This window comes from Varanus komodoensis, unplaced genomic scaffold (genome assembly GCF_004798865.1).
Source record: "Varanus komodoensis strain SLA01 unplaced genomic scaffold, ASM479886v1 scaffold15, whole genome shotgun sequence".
Taxonomy (NCBI): Eukaryota; Metazoa; Chordata; class Lepidosauria; order Squamata; family Varanidae; genus Varanus; species Varanus komodoensis.
Genome location: NW_025335440.1, coordinates 7,067,612 through 7,090,455, shown reverse-complemented (window position 1 = coordinate 7,090,455; position 22,844 = coordinate 7,067,612). Strand labels below are relative to the sequence as shown.

Sequence of the window (22,844 nt, the reverse complement as noted above, 5' to 3'; positions counted from 1 at the left end):
TCAATCCGTTTCCGTTCCAGGTTGTAAGACAGCGAAATGTAGAGAAGTCAAGGGGACTGAAAGTCCATACCAGAGAACGCTGGGCCAGAATTCTGAGTAAGCATGTGCGGGAGAATAAGGGCCGTTCCTACTCTGGTTTCTCTTTTTTTCTGATTGATCATGTAACCTCCTTAATTTCTAGAAATCACATAACCACAGCAAGTTAGGTATTCAATACTTTAATTGTTTTAAGTGTTAGCCAGCACACATAACAAATATTCCAAAAAAGAAAAAAAAGTACATGAGAAACAGCAGCTGATAATTGACAGATAAGAACTGAATTACTAGTGAAAATCAGGCTCATACCAATTTAGAGGGGGAAACCCTCCATGACATAGAAAAAACATTGCAAGAACATTTCACTCACCACGATTTTGATAGATTTTGATAGCAAGAACACTCACCGTACATCTAAATAAACCTTTTTTCATGACATGACGACGTTTTGTGTCTGTTGCTGTATGGTTTTCTTAATGTAATCTATAAGCACATGTGTGTTAAAGAACTTCACACAACAGATGCTCTAGTCCTGGATAAACGGCATCCTGATTCTCTTAATATTAAAGGAGGGCCCAGCAGCAAAATGAACCAGAAACTTGATCATTATTATCTAGAAAGTTACAGGAGAGGTAGAAATGAATTTTTTGTAGCTTCCAGATTCCACAGTTATTCCCAGATACAATGAATCAGCACCAGAATTGACCCATCATGTCTCCTTAGAGAAACTTGACCTCTCTGTAAACACGGTTCTGTTCAATCTACTAAATCAACGTGTAATAGGCGTTACAGTCCATGTTATTACAAGTGTACACATTTTTACTTTTCAACAAGATTGGCTAAAGATACACAAGATATTATCCTATAAACCGTATATTAAAATAGATATTGTTTATCTTCATATTATCTATAATAAAAATAAAAAGCAAACTTTTCTTCCCAGTTGCCTTATTTGGCAGATATAGGTCATTTCCAGATTTAGTTATACTTAGAGTAGACCTACTGAAATCAATTGATCTATTTCATGCACAACTAAAAACGGAATCCTATGACACAGGGACTTTCTATAAGGATTTGTTTCAAGGTAACATCTAGCCTACATTTCTTTTATTTTTGTTACCAATTTTGCCATCAAATACAATTATTAAAGTCCATCTAGCAAGATATCCAAGACAACTGAATCGCAACAGCTTTTTGTTAAAAGCTTCTTCATTCAACTAGAAGTTGAATAAGTAACTTAACATTCCTTTGCATCATAAACTGTAATACTAAATTCAACAAAAATATGCACATTTTTGAAAATGGAAGAAAGAACAAAACTATCTTTCAAAGCAAGTTGCAAGATGCTATGAAAATCTGTTGTAAAGGCATAATTCCATTTTCATAATTTCATATAAAGTTCGACCAAAAGTTTGTGTGCTGGTGATTAAGAGCCATAAAACCATGTAAGGAACTATTTTGAGCTGGGTCTCCACACAGACAAATAAAAATGAAAATATACATGCTACAATGCCGAATTCTCAAACACTTTTTAGGCTGCCGAAATAGAATGTAAGACTTTAAAATGGACAGAGTCTATCTATTTACCTCATTTTAACAGGGTTTATATACACAGTTCTCTTCCTGGAATTTGTAGTACAAGACATTCAGTGAGAACCGAATGCTTCACCAAATATATAAAGGTAGCCAAGATCAAAGGCAATAAAAGCCATTGGGTTGGACCCAGACTAAGTCACGCTTACACAAAACACACTGAAATCAGTAGAACAAGTTAATCATGACTAACTTGTCACATTTAAATGCAAATACCAGTTAATGAAACCACTAGTTTTGTCCGTTTCTCAAGATTATAGTTCAAAGTCCAGAGAAAGACGTGAAATATTCCATGTGCCTCATCAGGTTTTACTGAAATCAGAAATTCCTAATGGCACACAGCAAAGAACTGCTGAAACCCAAGTTCCAAAAGCCGCATTATAATGCAGCATTGAGGATCCTGCTGCCTGAAGGCCAGAGAGGCACAACTGTTCTGGCCGTACACAAGCCTAGGCAGCTCCGTGGGCTGCGGCCCTTGCAGGATGAGCTCTGCAGCTGCGGACATCTGCTGAATTACATTTTAGCAGCGAGGTAAGGCTCGACCAAGAAATCTGTGCGTGGAATCCCATTAAGGGATCAATCTCTCTACTCTCGAGTCAAGGAGGGAAGGTACTTTTCTTTTTGACAATTCCCTCTTCGGCCCCTTCCACCCTCCTGCACATGCTTTGCAAAAGTGGGAGCCCTCCACTCCACTGGATTTAAGTCGTTATGTACCAAGCCCCGTGTGGAAGTCCATCCTAAGGGCTACATTTTGCAATGGTCAAGCAGGTAACATAAACTACCTAAGCAAACTCCCTAAGAAGAACCCAAAAGCAGATTCAACCCATGTTTTGCGTTCCTCATTGTCAGTCTTGGCTACTTCTGCCACCAGAGCTTCCAACATCACAGGTCTTGCACATTAAGAAAACAAAAGCGCTAAGGATCGTAAGAACTTTCCACCGCACACGCACATATGCACACAATCACAACAAATCTCCCCAAACCATTTTAGATTTTATGTCTAAACTTTGCATATCTATGCTGCCTAATTTAAAACATCAGGTACGCTCGCAGAGCAAGTTCAATAAGAACTAAACAACACCTGGGACATCGCGGTGGACAATTTGAAGCAACAGTACATGCTTCAGACATAATCAGAGGGAAAAGAGCCGTATCATTTTCAATAACGAGGCCAGTTTAGGTTGATGTGAAAACACCTTCCAACAAGCTGAGCTAAAACCAAAGGATTAAATATTTTTCTAAAATAAAAGCAGTGCTAATAAAGAATACCACTTCTGATTGGATAATGAGCAGCTACTTTGAAAATGGGCAAGATGTTGATGGACAACTCAGCACCTGCATAGGAGTGTGGAGGGTGGGGACAGAGGGTTATTAATGACAAAACATCTTCATTCAGAAAATACTGTATAGTCCAGGCTTAACTCTAGGGAATTTGATCGGGTCTAAAAGCAATATGTATCTTCATGTGATTGACTGTATCCTGCCTAAATTAAGTCCTAATTGCTAGATGTCCTATGTGTACATGAGCCAAAGGCACAGAAAAGCCAGTTTTCATACTGTTAGGAAAACATCTGAAAAAGAAGAAGGTAAGTTATTTGCTTTTTATTCCCAAAGATGAGTTTTATTAGCATGCATAAAAGGGAAACTCATCTTTTGGTGGGCATAAGATACTGCCATTCTCCAAAGAATGCTAGGAAAGTTGAGGCATTCACGTATTCTGAAGCTAGGGAATCCAGTGCTGTAGCTATCAAATGCAGCTTACTATAAATCCCTTTCAATGCATTGCTCAGTTGCAACAGAATTTGAGCACACTGCTATATTTATCCTTCCTTCAAGACTTTTAAAAGGCACATTACCTATAACAACCAATTATAATCATGGTTTAACAATTCTCACAACTTATGGACTCAGTGCACTTAAGACACTCATTACTACACCACAGTCCTGGAGAAGTACTATGATTTTATAAACAGAAAGAACACACTATCATCTTACAATTGCTAGCACAGTTATACTACTAGGAGTTAAATCCAATTAATTCCTCATACTGTAAACTAGTTCAAACTCCAGAAGTCTATTTGACCTCATGAAAATTAGTGCAAAATAGACACTAATTTCTTCCACACTAACATCCAAGCTGAAACAGATGCTGAAAATAGTTATATTTTCCTTTCAATTATTCCTTTCTACTTAAAACTGGAGGGAGAGTTGTGAGATACTGGCAACTTTCTGTGGCACACACCACATTACTCTAAACATTCACAAACTGACACAATAATGGGATATTAAGTCCATATATGAATCACTTAATTATGCTTCCCAGAGCAGTAGCCAATTAACATGTTACTAAACAAGTGAACTCAGTTCCAATCCTTTGAATTATTTTCCTTCCAGTAATCCCTCACATTTCGACACCATTCCAAGAATTAAGAGAACTGCTCCCTGCAGTTCTTTACTAACATATAAAACACAAACACATTAGTTATCACTCACTTCACAGAGGTAATCTCACATTTTATAAGATCATTAAAATGTTAATACTCATTAGTGATAAGAACCAAATGTTAAAGCCCCAATCCAGAGATTCCTTTCATGCACAGGAGAACATGTAAACATCCCTATGAACTAGACTCTCCCTATAAAATCATGGCTATGTCAGGGACAGCCGTGTGTCCATATACCCCAAATTCCATCACCATTTTCACGAAGCTGTCCCAAATGCTAACAGTGAAGGGGAAAATCTGTAGTTTAAAGAAGCAAAATCAAGGGGAACTAAGTGAAAATTTTGGACCGGGGCACAACCTGGTAGAATTCTCATCTTGTACATTCACATTACCACATAGCCTATCTGATTGTCCAAGACACTGCATGACGTTTAATAACGGTGTTTGACCATACAAAATTTCCTCATGCTAAAAATAAATCAGCCAGCTTTGGTAACCTAGTACAGAGTTAGTTTTATGCAACTATTTCTACAAACATCTGATCTCTACAAACATAATATAGTGTGTATATTTATAGATATTATATATATACATACACATACAGACCCTGAGCATACATTAAGCCTGATGATTAGGTCTGATGAGGAATCAAAGTGTACATTAAAATAAGATAAACATAATATATTAACCATTAAAATAAATAAATCATTAATATCCATATTTTTTCATTAAGTGCAAACCAGGTTAAATAGTAGTTTTAAGCCATTAAGGCAAGTATTCAGTTTCTAATTCTAAACAATTTAACCTCCCCGGTTAATGCTCACACCATAATTAAATATTTGATGCACCATATTTAGAACTGTTTTTCCTTTTCTTTCAATACTGACAGCTCCTGTTATATTACTGTAACTGTGGAATCTGAAGAAGTTTAGATTAGTCCAGCTCAAGGCTTAAGCGGCAACACATCTTCATATTCTAATTTCATGAACTACAACTCTTGACAATTCCACAACGGAAATGGGCATTAATCGTTATCAGTTAAAAAAAACAAACATAGCTTTTAGCAATCACTTTGGCACTTAACAGTAACATTACAAAAAGATGAATGAATAACTATGTGTCACTGCAAAAATGTGATAAACTGTAAAACACCAGAATGATCTTGGCCATTTGCTAGTTTCCCAATTAAAGGCTTGAGCCACCAGCTTCGCACCAGTGAGAAGATGAACTACTACTGCTTGTCTCTACTTAGCTGACCCTTTTTGCTTCACACAACAGACATACCACCAATGTTAAGACCGGTGCAATACTATTACAGAAACACACAGTGAGTGAGTGCAGTACGGCTCGTCTGGACCTGCTGAAAGGCCAGCATACTCCCTGCACCGCTATGAGACTGACGTGGATGCGCTCACTTGACGACCTGCTGGGACTCTTCGGGCTTCTCTCTCCTGTCCTCTTTCTCCTTGTTTCCCATGAGGATCTTCATCTGCAAGCCGCCATCTGCGGGACAGAGCTCCTGCAACGCTCGCTCCACTTCTTCCTTTTTTACTAGAGGGCTCGCTGAGGTTTTTGGCAGAGTCATCTGAAGAGCGCACCAGAGAGCCGTGCGCGCTTTGCGTGTGAAGAAAGCCAGATTTTTAATGGCCGAAGCCAGGGCAAGGACCGCTGCAATAAAACCAATATACAGTTATTTTAACAAGGGCGTGCCTAAAGAAGCAGGCTTAAAAGTGCGCCTATTTCACTTCTAAAATACACGTTTTTCCTTTTGGCTTTTCCTGACTTTCCTAAGCCCCTTCTCAGTCGGCATTAAGTAGATGCATTTGTGGTCTACTCCTGTTTTCATGCACCTTATGGCACGGGGTTTAGATTGAGGTCTCTGTGGGAGGCAGCCCTGAAAAAGAGGCATCACAACACTGCTTGTAAAATCAAGCCAAGTTCTGCAGAAACCGGTCGACAATTCTTCGCATCACAGGTTTCCAAACACTAATAAAGATGGCTGGCTCTCGTTACAAAAGCAGTACTTTGGCTCAACCTCTATGGCGATTCGGTGCCCACACTTCCACCTCCTTCCTTACACTGAATTAAACTCCACACCAAGAGAAGGAATATCTATTACTGCCTAATTACCCGGCCTACAACTTGTATTGAACTGCAGCCGTTATCTGCATTTGACTAGGACAAGGATTCACTCAAACAGCAGCAGCACTGGATTCAGTGCTGCAAATGTGTTGGACAAGGAGCAGAGGCGACCCGATTATTATATATTTATGGCTACAAAATTCCAGCTTTAGGGCTTGATAAGATTGGTTTGAAAAGAGGCTGCAATGGTTGATTAGCCATTTAAGTGATAAGAAAGGAGCTTCCAATTAAATGGGTAGTATGTATATATTGACATTGATTCTTAAGTACTGAAGGAAAGCACAGACAGCTGAGCTGGGGTTGTCTCAGTGCGAGAAGCAGCAGCCCTTTCCTTCATTAGATGCTCCCTGCAGGCACTACTGGAAAACAAAGAGTTCATTTATTTAAAACTTTTGTAAGTCCACGACCAAATAATCTCGGGATGGTCTTACGATAAAACAAAAGTAATTTTGTTTTGTCTCTTAGCTACTGGCCCACTCAGCTAAAATCTGTATGATTAAGACTTTTCCTTGATAATAAGAACTGCAAGGTTTTGCACTAACCACACAGAAACCACTTGCCTTTTTCATTACTGTAATGAGGCATTCCTTGTCTCTGAGGATTAACAGCATTAACAATCTCATCCTTGCGCCTTGCTTGGGTAACACGGATGGCTTCCAAATGATGCCCCAGAGTGGTGGATATGTTACTGTGGACGGGAATACCAGCGAGGCGCTCCATCTTCCCAATTAAGGTGCGTACCTAAAAGAGTATGACAAGGCCTCACTGGGGTTTCTAGTCTCGGAAGCAGAATCAGTCAGCCACACTCTCCTCACGACGAGGCACAGCTAGTGGAGGGCACCAGCGCTTCCAGACAGAACTCAAGGCAGCAGTGAGCCTGCTGGTCAAAGCCCTTGTTCCGTTCAGCACCTGCTCAGCTGAGGTCGGGAGAAGAAGCAGTTACAGGCCATTCAGCTGCCCAGGAAAAAGCTGCTCCCCACTGCAGCACGGGAGAGATGAAACAACAGGGCAGCTGCAGGAGCGCGAGCAGCAAGGAACACAAATCAGTTCTCACTCAGAAATCAGAATTCAAGGCACTAGTCTGGCTCATCGTATGTGGCCTTGCCCCAATATGTGCGGAACAGCCCGCGTTCTTTATTTGCATCCAATTAAAATATTCCAGTTCTGCCCCTGCTGTGCCTTAAACAGCTCACAGCACAGCTGACCCTTCCAAATGCAACCTCAGTGGCTCACAAAGGCCCACCTCGGGGTTGGTACATGGCACGCTTCTTCTACATGGCCACGCTCCACCATTCAAGACAGGCAATCTGGATTGCCATGAAAACAGTACTCCAAACAACGCGCTTCACCGACAGCTAGTGAGAACAGGCACATAGGAGGAAAGGCCACCTCCTGGATATCTAGATATGCGATTTATGTAAACAGAAGGGGCACCTGGCCACCGGCATCTGAACTCCCCTCAAAGCACCCTGAACACACAGGCATCTCAACTCCCCGCAAAGCACCCTGAACACACAGGCATCTCAACTCCCCGCAAAGCACCCTGAACACACAGGCATCTCAACTCCCCACAGAGCACACTTCACACACACTTTCCCTCTCCCGGACACTGCGCAGAGGATTAGCTAAGGGCGAGAGCTAAATGCTGCCCACCCCAGCCCCTTTAGGTCAGTACTTCCTGGAGCTAAGCCAGCAGCATCCCGATGCCCCCTGCCGCTCAGCCATCCCATCCCTGGCAGTGCCATTCTGGAAGGCTGGGCTGGAACTCGACCTGCTCAGAACAGGAGCAGAGGTGGCTAAAGGAGAAGCCAGACGGTCGGCAACAAAGCCGGGACCCTCCAAGAAACAGGGCGACCTGCTCAAAGTGCTTCCAAGCTGAGCCTGGCTCGCCTTCACCAAGGAGTCTGCACGGCCCAAGGGATGCAAAACCGCCCACCTGGACAGCTCTGGCTCAGACCGGGTGAACTCATCAGGGAAGATCTGAGGCACACTTGCCCGGGGGGGCACTCACAACACCCCACAATGTCACGCAGCGCTTTCATCACTCGAGACAGCTCCCCGGATACTAGTCTACTGGCAACCGACACATTCCAGCCCAAGCCGTGCAAGCGTGTGTGGAGAAGAGGGGCGGCACTCGCTGTTAGGAGTGGGACTAAAAGATGTGCCCCTGCTCCACATGCCATTACTCACATGCCCCCTCCACAGATCAACCCCACCACGCCCCCTCACGCCAGTTTTTCTCTTCCCCTTCGTGGAGCACATCTTTTGCACTGGCCTGGGCGACTGCCACGGTGTTACCTCAACCTTAAAGGCACCTACTCTGGCCTGTTCTCGGAACTGGTCCACAATCAGACGATCCACCCGGGAAGGTTTAGCAGGAAGCCGGGAAAATGGAGTGTTATTTGAGCTGGATACCCTCTTTCCAGGGAAGTTCCTTGCTAGGTCAGCCTCTGTCTGAAAAGAAAGCAAGGTGTCTTACCAGAATATGTTGCTTTTTCTCTTCCCCTCCACTACTCTGGGGGGAGGTCTTCTTTTTTATCTTAGGTAAAGTGATTATATATTACACTGTTAATTGTGCATAAAAAGCACCCCAGATACCGTATACTGTCACTCCGTAAAAGCCTACTAAATGGCTTGGGACCAAGCTACCTGGAGGAACATCTACATGTCCTCATGCCCCTTAAGATCAGTGGGGGAGGCCTTGCTCCAGGAACCCTCCCTGAAGGAGGTACAGAGGGTATCTACTCGGAGGAGGGCCCTCTCTGCAGTGGCACCCAGACTATGGAATATGCCTGGTGCCAACTCTCTATTCTTTTGGCGCCAAGTGAAGATGTTTTTATTTACCCATCATTTTAATAACTAAATTAATAATTTTAACAAATTAATTATATCTTATACAGTTGCATTTTCTTGTTCTTTCTTATTCTTCCTTTCTCTCTTTATTTTCAATTGTTATTGTTGTTTGTAATATTGCTTTTACTGAATGTTTTAATTGTGTTTTAGATTATGGACTGATTTTTTTTTTAGCCATCCTGAGGCTTGGGCAAAGGACAGGTTACAAATGTCTTAAATAAATAAAATAAAATAACTGACAAAAACAAAGACAGACAGACAAACAGACCTCATGATCTGTGAACACGCTTTGGATTTTAAACATTTTCTGTCATGAACGTGGGCAATTTCGATCCTGCTCCCACCTTTGTTTCTTTCCCCATTCTACCTGGAATCTGGGAACGGAGCCCCCTCCCCCAAGCAGCAGATCTAATGCAATTTTGGGAGAAAATTTGGGGACAGTTGATGCCGCTGTCTACCGCTGCGCAGCACAGCTACATAAGCACAAGTGGACTAAGGAGGCAGGCATGCTTCCCATCCACCTTGATCTGCGCGGATCCTATTCTAGATGGAACATTGCACAGAGTTCAATGTGACACATGAATTCCTGAACGGTTTTTGCCAGGTGGAGCGGAGCCTCCATGTTCAAAGGCACTAAAGACGCCTGCAGAGCAGACTTCTATTTGGTAGCCAGGCATTCTGTGATCCATAGTGCAACTGTACCCTTTCCTGTAGTCATTTCTCTATCATCACACAGAACCACTTCTAAATTCTTCAAACCATTAAATGTGAAATGAGCAAAGTAAATATCCTATGAAATCATGGTAGTTCTGTGGTTTGATCAACTTAATTTACTTTGGGTGTAGAATTTACATGTCTTATGTACCAGTTAGGAAATGTCCTAGTTTTTACATAAGGCTTAACCAAGCCAAATACACAAAATGCCTTGCTATCCTACTCCTCTAAGGTTTATGTTTACCATTTACTCGCTTATGTACCTTTTTCCTTTCCCTCTCAAGTGCTCTCCACTGTTCATAACACTCTTCCAGATGACAATGAAGCTCATTTGCAGGACCACTGCGATTCTTTGGAGGTCTGTAGTGATTAAGCGGTGGTGGAAAGGCAAGGTATGGTGTAGCCATATCTCCACAGAAGAGTTCATTAATGAAAGGGCTTAATTGGGGAAAGTCATCATAATGAAGAAGGTCCACGAGTTCAGACAATGAAAATGGCAATGGAGGGAATGCAACATTAGTTGGTGACGAATATGGAGGGGGATTAAACGGAGGAAAATTAGGCAGGTGTTTATATCCAGACACTAATGGGAAAAGAGGCAGGTAAGAAGGACTGATGAAATCAGACAAGGCAGCACCATTTCGTTCTTGTTTTCTTCTTGACACATCAAGTTGTGCTCGCTCTGCACCCACATAACCTGTGTGTGCAATCCAATTATTTTTACGTCTTCTCTCATTCTGCCCTGCTCTGTCATCGGTGGTATATCGGTTTTGCTTATTCTGAAATTTGTGGTATTCTGTAGACTCATGTATACAATGCTGCTGTGATAAGCAGCTAGAAGAGTTAATAGATATTTTATCATAGTAGCCCTCTGTAGTAGCTAGAGAATCATTCTGTGCAATAGGGTTATGCTGCTCCTGATTTTCTGTGCAACTGGAAAACCCTGAGCCATTGGGAATGTTAGCAAATGTCTGCAACTTCCCATCTTTTATTGAGGACAACTCTGGTGACACCTGTGAATAGGAAGGCTGGGTAACAGACCGATCAGTGGAATATCTACTCGACTTAATTGCAAACCCTGAAGTCATTACAGGGCGCTTTTGCTTCCCGTAACTGACATATGTTGTGGGTATGGGTCTTATCATTTTTGAATCCAGCCATGTATACCCATTGTAAGATGAATTTGTATTCTGAGGAGCTGGTTTTAGAGGCAAGTGATTATAGCAGCTTTTCGGAGGGTGCACGGGGATCTTACACTCGGCACTGCCCAAAGTCATCTCAGCACCAGTGCGATGGCTGCTGTTTTGTGTGGCAGCCTTTCCTTCGGGAAAGCTGGTAGGAGATGGACCAAGAAAGTAAGGATATTGGTAACTAAATGGCGGCAAGTCGCGAACAGCAGTAAAACCCACGTAGCCTGTAGAATACAGGTTCTTTTCCTGGATTGGTGGGTCCCATGTTCCACCTGGATTGGTGGGTCCCATGCTCCCATGTTTTAGTTCAGGAGAAAGGAAATACTCGCTGGATTGTTCTGTATCATCCTCCCCAAGCACGCCTCTTGCTTTGTCAGCTCTCTGACATCCTCTGTAAGCATCAGAACAGTTGCTTTTTCTACTCTGAGAGGAAGAAGTGCTCCCGCTGCCATTATTTAATCCTTTCCGGTCATAATTGCATACGTATTTGAAGCAGCCTAGCGGACTGATTCCATTATTCTTAAAAGCCTTGTTTTCCGGTTTAGCATTCGTCAAAGTCTTCTCAGGTGATTGAGGGCAGGCATCAGAAGGTACAAGCCAGGATCTGGTCACATGGAAATCTTCAAGTTCTTTCTTTAATAGCTCTACAGACGATGACTCTTCCAAGTTTTGTTCACTGGGATTGGTAAGGTGGTCATTTTCCAAAGCTGTTGTAGGAAAAAGCCCTGAGAAACTGCTATTGTGTTCAAAGTCTGATGACCACACTGGTGGAAACAATCTTGACAAAGAATCCCTGTAACAAGTAATACATGTTTTAGTGTTAAACATATTTTTACACCACCACCTATCAACTTGCTTTGTACTGCCTCAGATAATTTTTTTTATCTCACACACTATCATTTACCCTGATATGTAACAGGATTTTTCCAGCACTACTGAATATTTTCTTAAACAGGAGATGTCAGAGACTGAAACTGAGACTTTTCATGAACATTTTTTTAAAATAAGTTCAAAATATGCTGTCTATTCTCAACTCTGTTGCTAATAGGGATGCTATTTTATTGTACAGAAAGAACAGAACCTGCCCTACGGAGAAGAAAGAGGGGTGGGGTCCTAGTTTAATAGTTGTGTCTGTTGATGTAGCTATCCTTTATTGTTAAACAGGACAAGATAGTAAAAGAGAAAGGCAGATTTAAAGGAGAACGTATACTTATCAAAAGGAGGACGTAATTAGCTCAGATACACTACTGAGGAAATCTATTCGGTCCATCTTTGGTGGCAGTATGCCAGTGAGGGAAATTACCCATGGGTAGCATCCACCCATGACACACAGGTGTGTTTCTGTCTTTAGAATTTGTTAGCATCCTAGAGATATGTATACATGTGCCTTTCCTGGAAAGTTGGGTGTGCTACTTTCCTCATGCTATGAACCCATCCTAAGTGATGCTGAAAGCCGATCTGAAAGGAAAAATTGAAGGGTATTAAACCTTCGGATGATTCAGTGCGACTCTGGACCAAAGAGGGTTCTTCAGAAAAAGCGGAAATTTAGAACTAGTAAGGAAGAAGGGAATGAGGAAATAAATCGATGTAGCCACGATCCCAGTGAAGGGGTACACTAGTTCTTTTCTTTTTCTATCTTGTGCTGCTCTTTTTTATTCTTTATGAAGTATTTTAATATTTGTATTGTTGTAGTTAGTAGTTTAAATAAAAAATTAAAAAGGAAAAACTGATTATGCCATTTTGCAGGACAGTCTTCCTAGTAAATATTCTATTAAGAACAGTGTGTCACTACACTGGGCTGATGAGCTGGAAGTCCTATGAATGGACCCCATAAATCCTAACCGTATGTCAACACTGAAAAACTGTTTACAAGCGATACACCTAAGATTTTAGCCAGCGCATGATCAGCATGTACTCCTGTTTGTTAGTGTAGTCATACTCCTACAAAGGTCCACCAACATTTTAAAGGCCATCTGCTGGTGGGGATGGTAAACAGCCACTGTTTTGCACTCTGCCACAGCCAGAAAGACGACCTGTTCAACCTGATTCCATCCTTAAGCCAGTTTGGGCTGCATTAGAAGCCACCAATCCAGCAGCCATCATGTGCACATTTACATGGAAGTAAGTCGCTCCGAACTGAGGACATCCCAGTGCAAATATGCATGGGACCTGAATGTTTGTGGAGATAAAGGAGGCAACCAGCTTGGTGATTATGATACTTTAAAGTATTGATATAAACACTGAGCATCAACTTACCAGTCTGTAACAGTTTCCTGCTTGTTTGGCTCCTCAAGGATGCTTGGCACTAAGCCAAGCATATCAGGGCCTCTGCCTGAATAAGACAGATTTAACTGTGTCCTGAAAACAGAGAGCAAGGAACTAAAAGAAAGAACCCACCAGGGATTCAATCCTCTCCACATTTCAACAGAAAAAGATCCTGCAGTTGCCAGAATTCCCCAAAGAGCATGGCTGGCTGAGGAATGCGAAGAATGGTATTTTTTTAAAATTTGAAGATTTATAGTATGCCATCCTACGTAAAACGTCTTTAGATTTTTTTTCACAACTATCATTCTTAACGGTATTTCAAATTGTTAAGCTCAGCCTTTGAAAGAGGCAGCCTAGTAGAAACATAAAGCAAGATGAGCTAAAGACCTGAACAAAGAATTGAGGGAAAAGAGACACAGCGGTCATTCCGATCACACATGTGCTGAAGATGAGAAAGCTTGCATAACGGCCCCTGCACATCTCCCAGCCTGAAAGGGAAGCACTGCTGTGCTTTGCCCCTTCTTACACCCCCGGTGCCAAAAAAACAGGAGTTATTGTGTTAAACAGGTCTGTGTGAAAATTACCCATAACGAAAGTACCTCTGTTCGAGAAGCCTGGTAGAATGTTGCATGGAGAATAATACTGCAGAACAAATGCACTTTCTCTATGAGTTATTCTCATGCAGCCCTGATTAACACTGACCAGGGAATGCTGAGAATTGTAGGATTTTTTCCCCCTGATGTAGCATGGACAGAATTCTGACCTTAAGTATGAAATGTTAAGGAACAGAACTGCTAGTTTAAATCAGTGTTTGGAAAGATATATTCAACCCCCAGCTTCCACTCTCCCATTCAGAAAAATTTCTAGTAAATGTAAGAGGACGTTTGTACCTCACATCTGTGCAATTGTGTGACGAAGTAACAGCAGCAATATCATCTCCACACGTTGACCAGCTACTGTACAACTGGGGAGACTCCACGGTGGGCGGCGTATTGGTTATCCCGCCAAACAACGGGGAGAACAACTGTGTGTCCATTTCTTGCTTAGTGCAATTTACCTGAGTTGAAATTAGAGAGATTTAGAAACCAATTATTTCACACACCTCCCAATACAGCACTGCCTCTCCAAAAGAGAGAGACACATTTGGCACTCCAGGCAGAGAAATCATACTGAAATAGCTACCTGTCTCATGGCGCTCACTGAGGAAGTGCCAGTGTGCAGCCTGACAGCGGGATCTGATGCAGCGGCCGGGAAGACAACAGGCCTTCTACAGAAGGCGCAAGGGGTCCAGTGGCAATTCCTGCCTGCATGCTTCCCTCGCCCTTCAGTGAGGCTGCGGTGGCCAGTTGCCAAATCTTTCTTCCCAGCCTGCACGGAGAGGCGGCTGAGGCACCACCAGGATCCCCCCTAATTTGGCAGCGCCTTGCTCCAGCCCCCTTCCTGAGTGCCAGTTCTGAAGCTAGTCTTCCACCTCCAGAGCTGTAGCCAGAGTGAAAAGAAGCATGCTAGGGTGGAAGGGGAGTGCTCCGAACCTGGACTTCGAACCCTGGTTCAAGCGGGGCTTCCACAGGCTGGAGCTGGGGCTCGGCCTGTTCCAGTGGCCAGCTGGACAGACCTAGCAGGCACAAGATCGTGCCTGTGCTTCTGGACTGTTATTCCAGGATTAGGAATTACAGTAGCCCATCAAGTAAAATGGACCCCTACTATTCTTACCAACACAATCAGCCAAGACATGAAATTTTGCTGCCGCGTCTTTTGCTGTTAAAAAAGAAACTAAACAAGCCTCTTCTTTCTGGTGCGGTGTTGTGGTACCTCACAAAGTGTGGTGCAGGAGCACATACACTGGGCTGCTATGCCATGCGCGGGTTTGCCTTATCAGGGGAGTCACTGCTTATCACAAACCGCTCACCTTTCAGGAAGACCTACGCTGTCATTGAATGCACACCTGGCAGCCTTTGAAGTGGCATCAGAAGTAGGTGATCAGCGCTGATCCCCACAGCCGCCTCAGCAGGCTGCCAGCAACAAGTGACTGGGCAATCCAGCACACAGAGCCACCAAAAGGCTGAAAGAACAAGTCCTAAAAGACGACCACAGCCACAAAGGAAGTAGAGCGAGGCTCGTGCCAACAGAACCAGCACACTGCTGGGAAAGGATTGTCCCTTCGCGCTCTTTGCAGATGATCAAGACCACCGCAGACCTGCTACACTAACTTCCCAGTTGGCGATTAGGAGCTTGAATTTATCCTTCATGCATTTGATGGACTCAAGTAATATTTACGTAATATTTGCATATGCGTTTGAGTCAGACTAAGAATAGACAAGTGGAATGTGCCGACTGCAGCAAAAAATTGCCGTGCATCCCGCTGCTCCAAGACGGGTGGCCTGTTCCATGCTCTGGACACCCTGGCACAAGTGGGGGGCGCCATTTTGCTTCCCTCTCCTCCAAACAGCCTTAGCTGCGGTCCTCAAATGTGAAAGGCAGAGGCGTTCTGGAAACAGAGAAAAGCAGCAAGATTCCGTGCTGCCTTTCTCTCCTCCTGGAATGTTTGTTTACAGCTTTTCTATCCCCTCTTGGGAACAGGCCTGCATATTCAGGGCAAGGAGTTTCCCCAAGAGCATGCACCGCTCCCAGTCTAGCCTCCCCTTCACAGGTCCTTGCAGGCTGATGTGGCTTTTTAAAAATACACACACAGAGAAATTTACAAACATACACTTTCACAACTAGGTCACTCCCTGAGAATGCAGATACTATGACCTTATATTTGGGAGGCTTGTTTCACCTCCAAGCTGTGTTTGCTAAGAGGAAAATGATTGCTCAATGAATCCTGCAGCTATGGACTCACCTGTGGCTTGTAACAACTGAACGTGGCACTTTGTTTAACCATGGTCCCGCTTTCAGCGCACGAACTGTTGTTTCCAAAATGACTAACTTTTCCAAACAAACAGAGGTTGGAAGTTGCAACAACAGGTTTCACCTATTTTGAAGATAATTCAACATTTTAGTAAACAGTCGCTTACCAAACACTTCATAAAACTATTTAGGACTAGTAGTTAATTGGCATGTAGGCCAGTATTCTGATGCAAGGAGTACAGAGTAGAATGAGAAGAAAGTAACACTGAATCTGGTTCTTTACACTAACTGGATTAAGTTGTGCTTAGCACACACTGGCATTGGCTTCTTCTAGAACTTTGCAACCCAAACCGTAAGAAAGGTTGCCCAGCAAAAACAAGAACATGCTACTCAATATACGGCTTAAATAGTGTGTCAAACGCAGTACTGAAGAATCATCAGCTATCTCCCTCTCTCTTACACATATATGACATGGATCTACAGGGGCTGCAAACTAAAGCAGAAGACTGTAGCTTTCTTACATCCCCCTGTATTGTTTTTCCTTCTAAACACTGACCCTTCAGCCCCTTTTTGCTCTGCAAGGGAAACAACACAGGTATTTTCATTTTCCCAGCAGAAAAATGCAATATTGCTGGTTTATCACTAAAAAGTTCAGCTTCATTCTTGTCAACAGTCTTCTCCAGCAGAGAAGTTTATTTCTTCTTCTTCTTGCTACTTTCTTCAAAGTTCTGCCCCTTAACTTCCTCACTTAACCCTCTGCTGTCCTTTTTCTATATCAAAAGTTCAAGATGTGTACTTTATACATACATGCTGCAAACACGTTACCTCTTCTCTACAGTTTGTTTTGAGCAACTGCATCATTTTCCGTACTTGCTCATTCTCACATAGGCCAGTAGTTAACAGATCTCAGCTGCAGTAGGTCCTCTTACCATCATCCCCTAGATAATTTCTTTCAGATTGCAGAACTTACTGCAGCAGAAAACCAAGGCCTACCAATTCACAGATCACTCTGGTCAGACAAGGACACCAGTACTAAGAAAATGCGGCTGAAAGAAGCTAAATGCAGCTTCTGAGCAGGCCCTGAGGCTCTGGCTCACGGTATATTTTCTTGAAATCAGTTACATCACAAAGCTTAAAATGCCTTGCTTCAGAATAAGGCAGTGCCGTCTTTGTCTGAACTTCATATTCATTACATCATGATCCCCTTGTCTTTCTGCTGCCATGTCTTTTCCTGTAAAGCTCAGACTGTTCTTCATATCAGGCCTCGTAGTATTTTCCTAGTCCCTCTTCCTTAAATTTTCTTCCTTACATGCCCTGCTTTTCCTCAGACTTCCTCCTCCATCTAGAGTTCCTAGAACTCTTCTCTTCCGTTCAATACCTGAGCCATGTGTCTGGTAATGCAGTCCTGTCCTGTCCTGCCATGCCTTGCCTCTGGACTGGCCCAGATCCACTACCCGCATGCAGCTCTCCACACAGTACCACACACCTGGCTACCTATAAACCTTTGAGATACTGTACAACATGCAGAATAACAGCGTGTACTTTTTAGTTGTTTGAAGTATTTTAGTTTTGTTTATTTATTAAATCAAACTCAAATAAAAATCAGATCAGATGCAAATCTATTGAAGACACTGGAAAATTTTCCAGAAAAAGGTTTGGTTCAACGTCTTCTGGGAAATATCAATATGCAAAGACTATTTTAGTCTCCAGTTAACTTTGCTCTCTTCATCTAATCTCTTGTACAGCTAATCTTTTTTAACTTTCAGGGTGCCCTCCCCCTGCTCTTCAAGAACTAGCATGCAAACGGCAAGTGAAAAATTTATTCTAACATTCCAGTGAATTTGTCTGCTTTAAATACAACACACAGAAGTCACTCTACACATTTCACAACTCATTCCCCTCCCCTGATTCAAACAAGAAGAGCTGCCCAATTGGAAATTCTGTCCCCTCTTCCTGCCATTAAATCTTCAAACAAACCTGGAGACCTGGAGTTACATTTGCTTTCTGTATGCACACGTCCTCATGAACACAAGCCACAGGGAGCAAAAGGCACCATCTCTGTATACATTCTGCTCTTCCAACAAGTTCAGTGTAGCTGCCTATACGCTGCTCTATGGCAACACAACCAACTGCCCTCAAGGCCGCTGCTACAGGACGCTTACACATGACCACTCCATTACCACTCAAATACAGAAACTGTTGCCAGGTTATGATGCCCTTCCCAACCCACTGGAGCAGCAGGATAAACAAACAAGGTAAATTCAAGGTTGCGTCTATGCACAAAAGCAAAGTCCCAAGACAAAGAAAGTTACGAAGCATGCATAAGGCTTTTAATCACTTTTAATTTTCAGAACCTACTGAAAGCCTGATCATACTTGAAAGGTGCAATGTATTCACCAAAGAGACAATTCTTACTTAAACAAATCTAGAGCATTAAGTCTCCCATGGCGCATTATTTCAACCTGCCAATGACCTGCCTGCCTTTGCTAGAAAACAAGAAACACTGAGCTGCCATTTCTGACCTTCCTTTACAATCATCCTCAGCCAACACCTGATGTCACTGGAACACCACAGCATGCAGAAGTATAATGGGAACTGTAGTCCAACATAACTCCAACAAACTTTCTTCCTTCACTTATCAGAATTTTTATAATTAGGAGTAAACAGAATGCTATTCTTGACACTTAAGTCCAAGATGTAATACAATCAAAAACAGCAGCAATATTTAATCAACTATATAACAAAGCAGAACATTCCCAGAAAATTCTTTACTCAAAACAGCACGCTTGATTAAAAGCCTCCAACAAAAGAACAACGAGATTTCTGATTCTCCAAACTCTCTTGAATTTTGTATAATTAGGGAGAAATCACCTTGCAAATACTGAAAGATTTGCTGGTCTGCAAATGTTCACCAACCTGCTCACATACATGCAGCTAACATACAACAGGTATCTTCAGCAATGTGCCTGGCAAGCCATTTGCATGGAATTACCTGCAGCACAATCCTCCAGTTGTTTACTTGTAACTAGGTCCCATAGTACTCAATGGGGCTTACATCCCAGTGATGTACGCATTCTGTTGCAGCTTCAGGCAAGTGGCTACCTGCAGGGCTAGAACAATCCAAGGAAGCAAGTTGCTGTGGAAACCATGAATGTTATGCTGAAAGATTTGAACAGATTCCAGAAGTGTTGTGTTGCAACAGCAGAAAAGGCCAAAGAGGTCTTAGGCACCTTTGGACACAGTCCAATCATCTTCAAGGCAGACGCTTATAAGCCTCCAAACCAAGAAATTTGCAAATGTCCAATGCAAAGTGTAAGGCACTGCAGTGCTCGATCTCTGCTGTACCTTGCATATTTCATTTTATCTAAGCAGATAATTTTGGCCATCCAGATGTCTGGCCAGCAAGGGGGAGGGATGGCCCTGGGCACTGATTGGAAACAGGTGTAACCCATGGCCCCAGCCTTCTCAAGCACACCTGTTTTTCTTTCTTTCAAGGCCGAAATGTAACCTGGGGGTGTGGTGTCAGCCAGCCAGTTCTTTCTGTACCAGCTGCAAATGGCTGGGGCCTCAGCTTTCAAAGTCTGAGCACTGAAAGAGGGACATTGGATCATAGGATTATGCCCTCATCCCCCCCAACACTCGAATTATTTCTTCTAACTTGGGGAGTAGTTGCTACTGGAGAAGCACTGCTAATTCCTGGGGGAAAGGCACACAGTCCCTTGATTCAATGCCTTGCACTGCCAGGGTCGCTTTCAAATGGGTGGCTCCTGCTGCGAATACATCCGTGTTCTTCTGCTGTAAGCTGCAAACAGAACCATGACCGACTATTGAACTTTTCCTGTATGTTCATCTAACTACCTTCCATCCACATCAGTGGATGCAACACAGCTTCTCTGGGTAGGAAGGCACAATTCACCCCAGTGGCCAACTAAAGGGGACGGGGACGGGGACGGGGACGGGGGGGGGGGGAAGCAAGCAATGCTTTTAAAAAGCAAAACATTTTAGAGTGACATGCTTATTCATTTAAGCATGACTGCCTATTACTATCCATGACATGCTGAAAAAAACATTTTGTGTTACATCAGAAGTAGAGATTAGAATCATTTATGGAAAGAGGCATATTGCTAGAATGGCCAAAACAAAGGGGTGGGTTTTTAACAGGTTTATACTGCTCTAGCACTATAACACTTTCACTAAATCAGTATTTCACTCACATGTTAAGATTTAATAAAATTGTAAGTTAAAAAGCTATACATACTATAAAAGTTATAGAAAGTGTGCAATAGCTACACCTACCTGATATGCTAACACCAACATCAATGCTGCACTTAGAACAAACAAACAACCAAAACTTAACACTAAGTTAAACTTAACACTAGTGCTAAGATTGTTAAGCAGTGCTTGACATCATCTATGCCTGCAGAGATGGCACTAATCTTCCACCCTTCTCAAAATATTCAGTCTTTCTGCAGTAACAAAATGGATAGAAGTAGCACAGAAGGAAAAAAGGAAGGGCTGCAAATGAATGATGTTACCACACAGAACACAAGTGAATTAAGCATGGCAATTCTACACTAATTCTTCTGGTGGTGAAAACAATCCAGGCAGGATTCTGGGGATGCCTTGGAGAACTGCTCCCAGTTAGTGCAGAGAGCACTGAGCTAGATGAATCAGGAATCTAATTCAGTGTAAGGTGGCTTCCCACATTCCTAGGAAGCAGGAGTATTTAGAAGTGACTTGCATTAGTTGACACACCATGGAGAATGACTCTGGAGCTGCAGAACTCTGCCCTTGGACAAGAATTTCGGAGAAGCAGTTCCCATAAAGCTCCCTCAGTGACTTTGGGCCGGGCAGGGGATCTTGGTCAGCCTACCTCACAAGACTGTTGTGAACAGAAGATGGCGACGAGGAGAATGACTCTGGGCCAGGCAGTGACTTTGGGCCCAGCCGACCTCTTGGAATTGAAGCAAACAACATGGAAAGGCAGGGGGGATTAGGCCTGTCTAGGCTACCTCACGGGGTTGTTGTGAAGATAAATAAGAGGAGCAGCAAGAGGCGTAGGCAGGCCGCCCTGGGAAAACGGCATATCGCTACAAGCAAAGAAAGGACGGGCCGCACGGGGCCCGCTTAGGGCTCCGACTGGCGCACCGGTCCTGCAGGGGAGGATCGAGGGCGCGGGGCCTTCCCCGTCAGCCGGGGGGCAGCAGCGGAAGGCGCCGGCCTAGCCCGGCGGGGGGCCTCCGACCTCCCCACCGTCAGAAAAAGCGGGGGGCGGCCGCCCCGACCCGCCGCCGCCGCCGCCGCGGCCCCCCCGCAACGCCTCACCTCTGGCCGCGGGGGCGCGCCCGGGAAGGGGGCCGCCAGGGCGCGAGCGCCGTCCGCCACCATCTTGGCCGCGCCTCCCTGCGGTTCCCGCCTCGGCGCCGGGGCACGGCGGCGTGACGAGGCGGGCCCGCCCCTGACGTCACCGGCTCGCGCAGCCGCAGAACAGAAAAAGACGCGCGGGGGAGTGGGCCGCGGGAAGCCTGGCGAGGCGCGCGCTCTCCGCCGCGCCGTGACGCCCTTAGGCGCGCGCTCTCCCGCGGCCGAAGCGACCGTTGGCGGGCGGGCGCGCGCGCGCGCGGGGAGCGCCGCTCACAGTAGGTGCCCCGCCCCTTCAGCGGCTTCCCTGGAGACGCCGTGAGCGAGAAAGCGGGCGGGATGGACACGGCACTAAAGGAAAAGCGCGAGGAGGGATGAGGAAAACAAACGGGTTCAGGCACCCCTTCTTCGACTAGAAATGACCCTCTAGCAAGTAACTGGAACATAATGAATATATATGTTTGTTGCTAGTCGCGAAGTCGTGCCGACCCATTGCCACCCCACGGACAACACTCCTCCAGGCCCCCCTGTCCTCCACCATCCCCTGGAGTCCACCCAAGCTCCCTCCAACTGCTTCAGTGACCCCATCCAGCCACCTCATCCTCTGCCGTCCCCGTCTTCCTTTGCCGTCAGGCTCTTCTCCAGGGAGTCCTTCCTTCTCATTAGGTGGCTAAAGCATTTGAGCCTCACCTTCAGTATCTGGCCTTCTAAAGTCGGGGTTGATCTCCTCCAGGACTGACCGGTTTGGTCGCCTTGCGGTCCAAGGGACTTGCAGAGTCTCCTCCAGCACCACAATTTCAAGGCCTCAGTCCTTCAGCGCTCAGCCTTCCTTATGGTCCAGCTTTCACAGCCATATATTGCAACTGGGAAAAACCATAGCCTTGACTATACGCACTTTTGTCGGCAGGGTGATGTCTCTGCTTTTTAGTATGCTGTCCAGATTTGCCATCGCTTTCCTCCCCAGGAGCAAGTGCCGTTTAATTTCTTGGCTGCAGTCCCTGTCTGTGGTGATCTTGGAGCCCAGGAAAATAAAATCTGCCACTACCTCCATTTCTTCCCTATTGTTACCAATTGCAGCACCCCAAAACACCCCAAGAGTAATTGGCCAGAGAAAGGCCCCAAAAGTAGTTGGCCAGAGGAAGGCCACACAGTAAAAACACCACAGTTATCCTGCCCCAGAAGGGAGGGGGGGATAAGAACAAACTATACTTTGTGTAACCCACAGCTGACACGCTAGCCTGACCTCGAATATGGTAATCAAAGGGTCAGTGGAAACGGGTTGCAGCCGCCATGAAAGTCGCAAATGTGCAGGGAGTAAGAACATGGCAAGCCTGTGTGAATCTCGAGCAGGTAAGAAATAGGCATGGGAAATGTCTGGTCCTTGACAGAAGAAAGG

At 44.3% G+C, this 22,844-nt stretch overlaps 1 protein-coding gene across 3 annotated transcripts; it reads right to left on the bottom strand.

Annotated features, from left to right (window-relative positions):
* Positions 1–202: 202 nt before the first annotated feature.
* On the bottom strand, positions 203–21,502 carry LOC123020784 (meiosis-specific coiled-coil domain-containing protein MEIOC-like). 3 transcript variants are annotated; one of them, XM_044424958.1, is made up of 8 exons: positions 21,413–21,502; positions 16,080–16,211; positions 14,128–14,294; positions 13,229–13,330; positions 10,046–11,765; positions 8,535–8,669; positions 6,776–6,956; positions 203–5,741 (listed from the first exon to the last, which is right to left on the bottom strand). In XM_044424958.1, the coding sequence occupies exons 1-8, from the start codon at positions 21,473–21,475 to the stop codon at positions 5,485–5,487; spliced, it is 2,757 nt and encodes a 918-aa protein (XP_044280893.1). In that variant the 5' UTR covers positions 21,476–21,502; the 3' UTR covers positions 203–5,484. The 3 variants fall into 3 exon arrangements, with proteins under 3 accessions (XP_044280893.1, XP_044280895.1, XP_044280894.1); XM_044424960.1 differs by lacking the exon at positions 21,413–21,502 and adding an exon at positions 20,961–21,196; XM_044424959.1 differs by lacking the exon at positions 13,229–13,330.
* Between the last annotated feature and the right edge of the window lie 1,342 nt (positions 21,503–22,844).

What these genes read in the sequence shown, in the direction of transcription:
- LOC123020784 (XM_044424958.1), bottom strand. Translation starts at nt 21,475, where the DNA reads ATGGTGGCGGACGGCGCTCGCGCCCTGGCGGCCCCCTTCCCGGGCGCG. An exon ending in GCGCGCCCCCGCGGCCAGAG is followed by an intron (nt 16,212 to 21,412) that starts GTGAGGCGTTGC and finishes TCTTCAAAATAG; the next exon opens with GTGAAACCTGTTGTTGCAAC. An exon ending in AGTTCCGAGAACAGGCCAGA is followed by an intron (nt 6,957 to 8,534) that starts GTAGGTGCCTTT and finishes ATACTCTTTTAG; the next exon opens with GTACGCACCTTAATTGGGAA.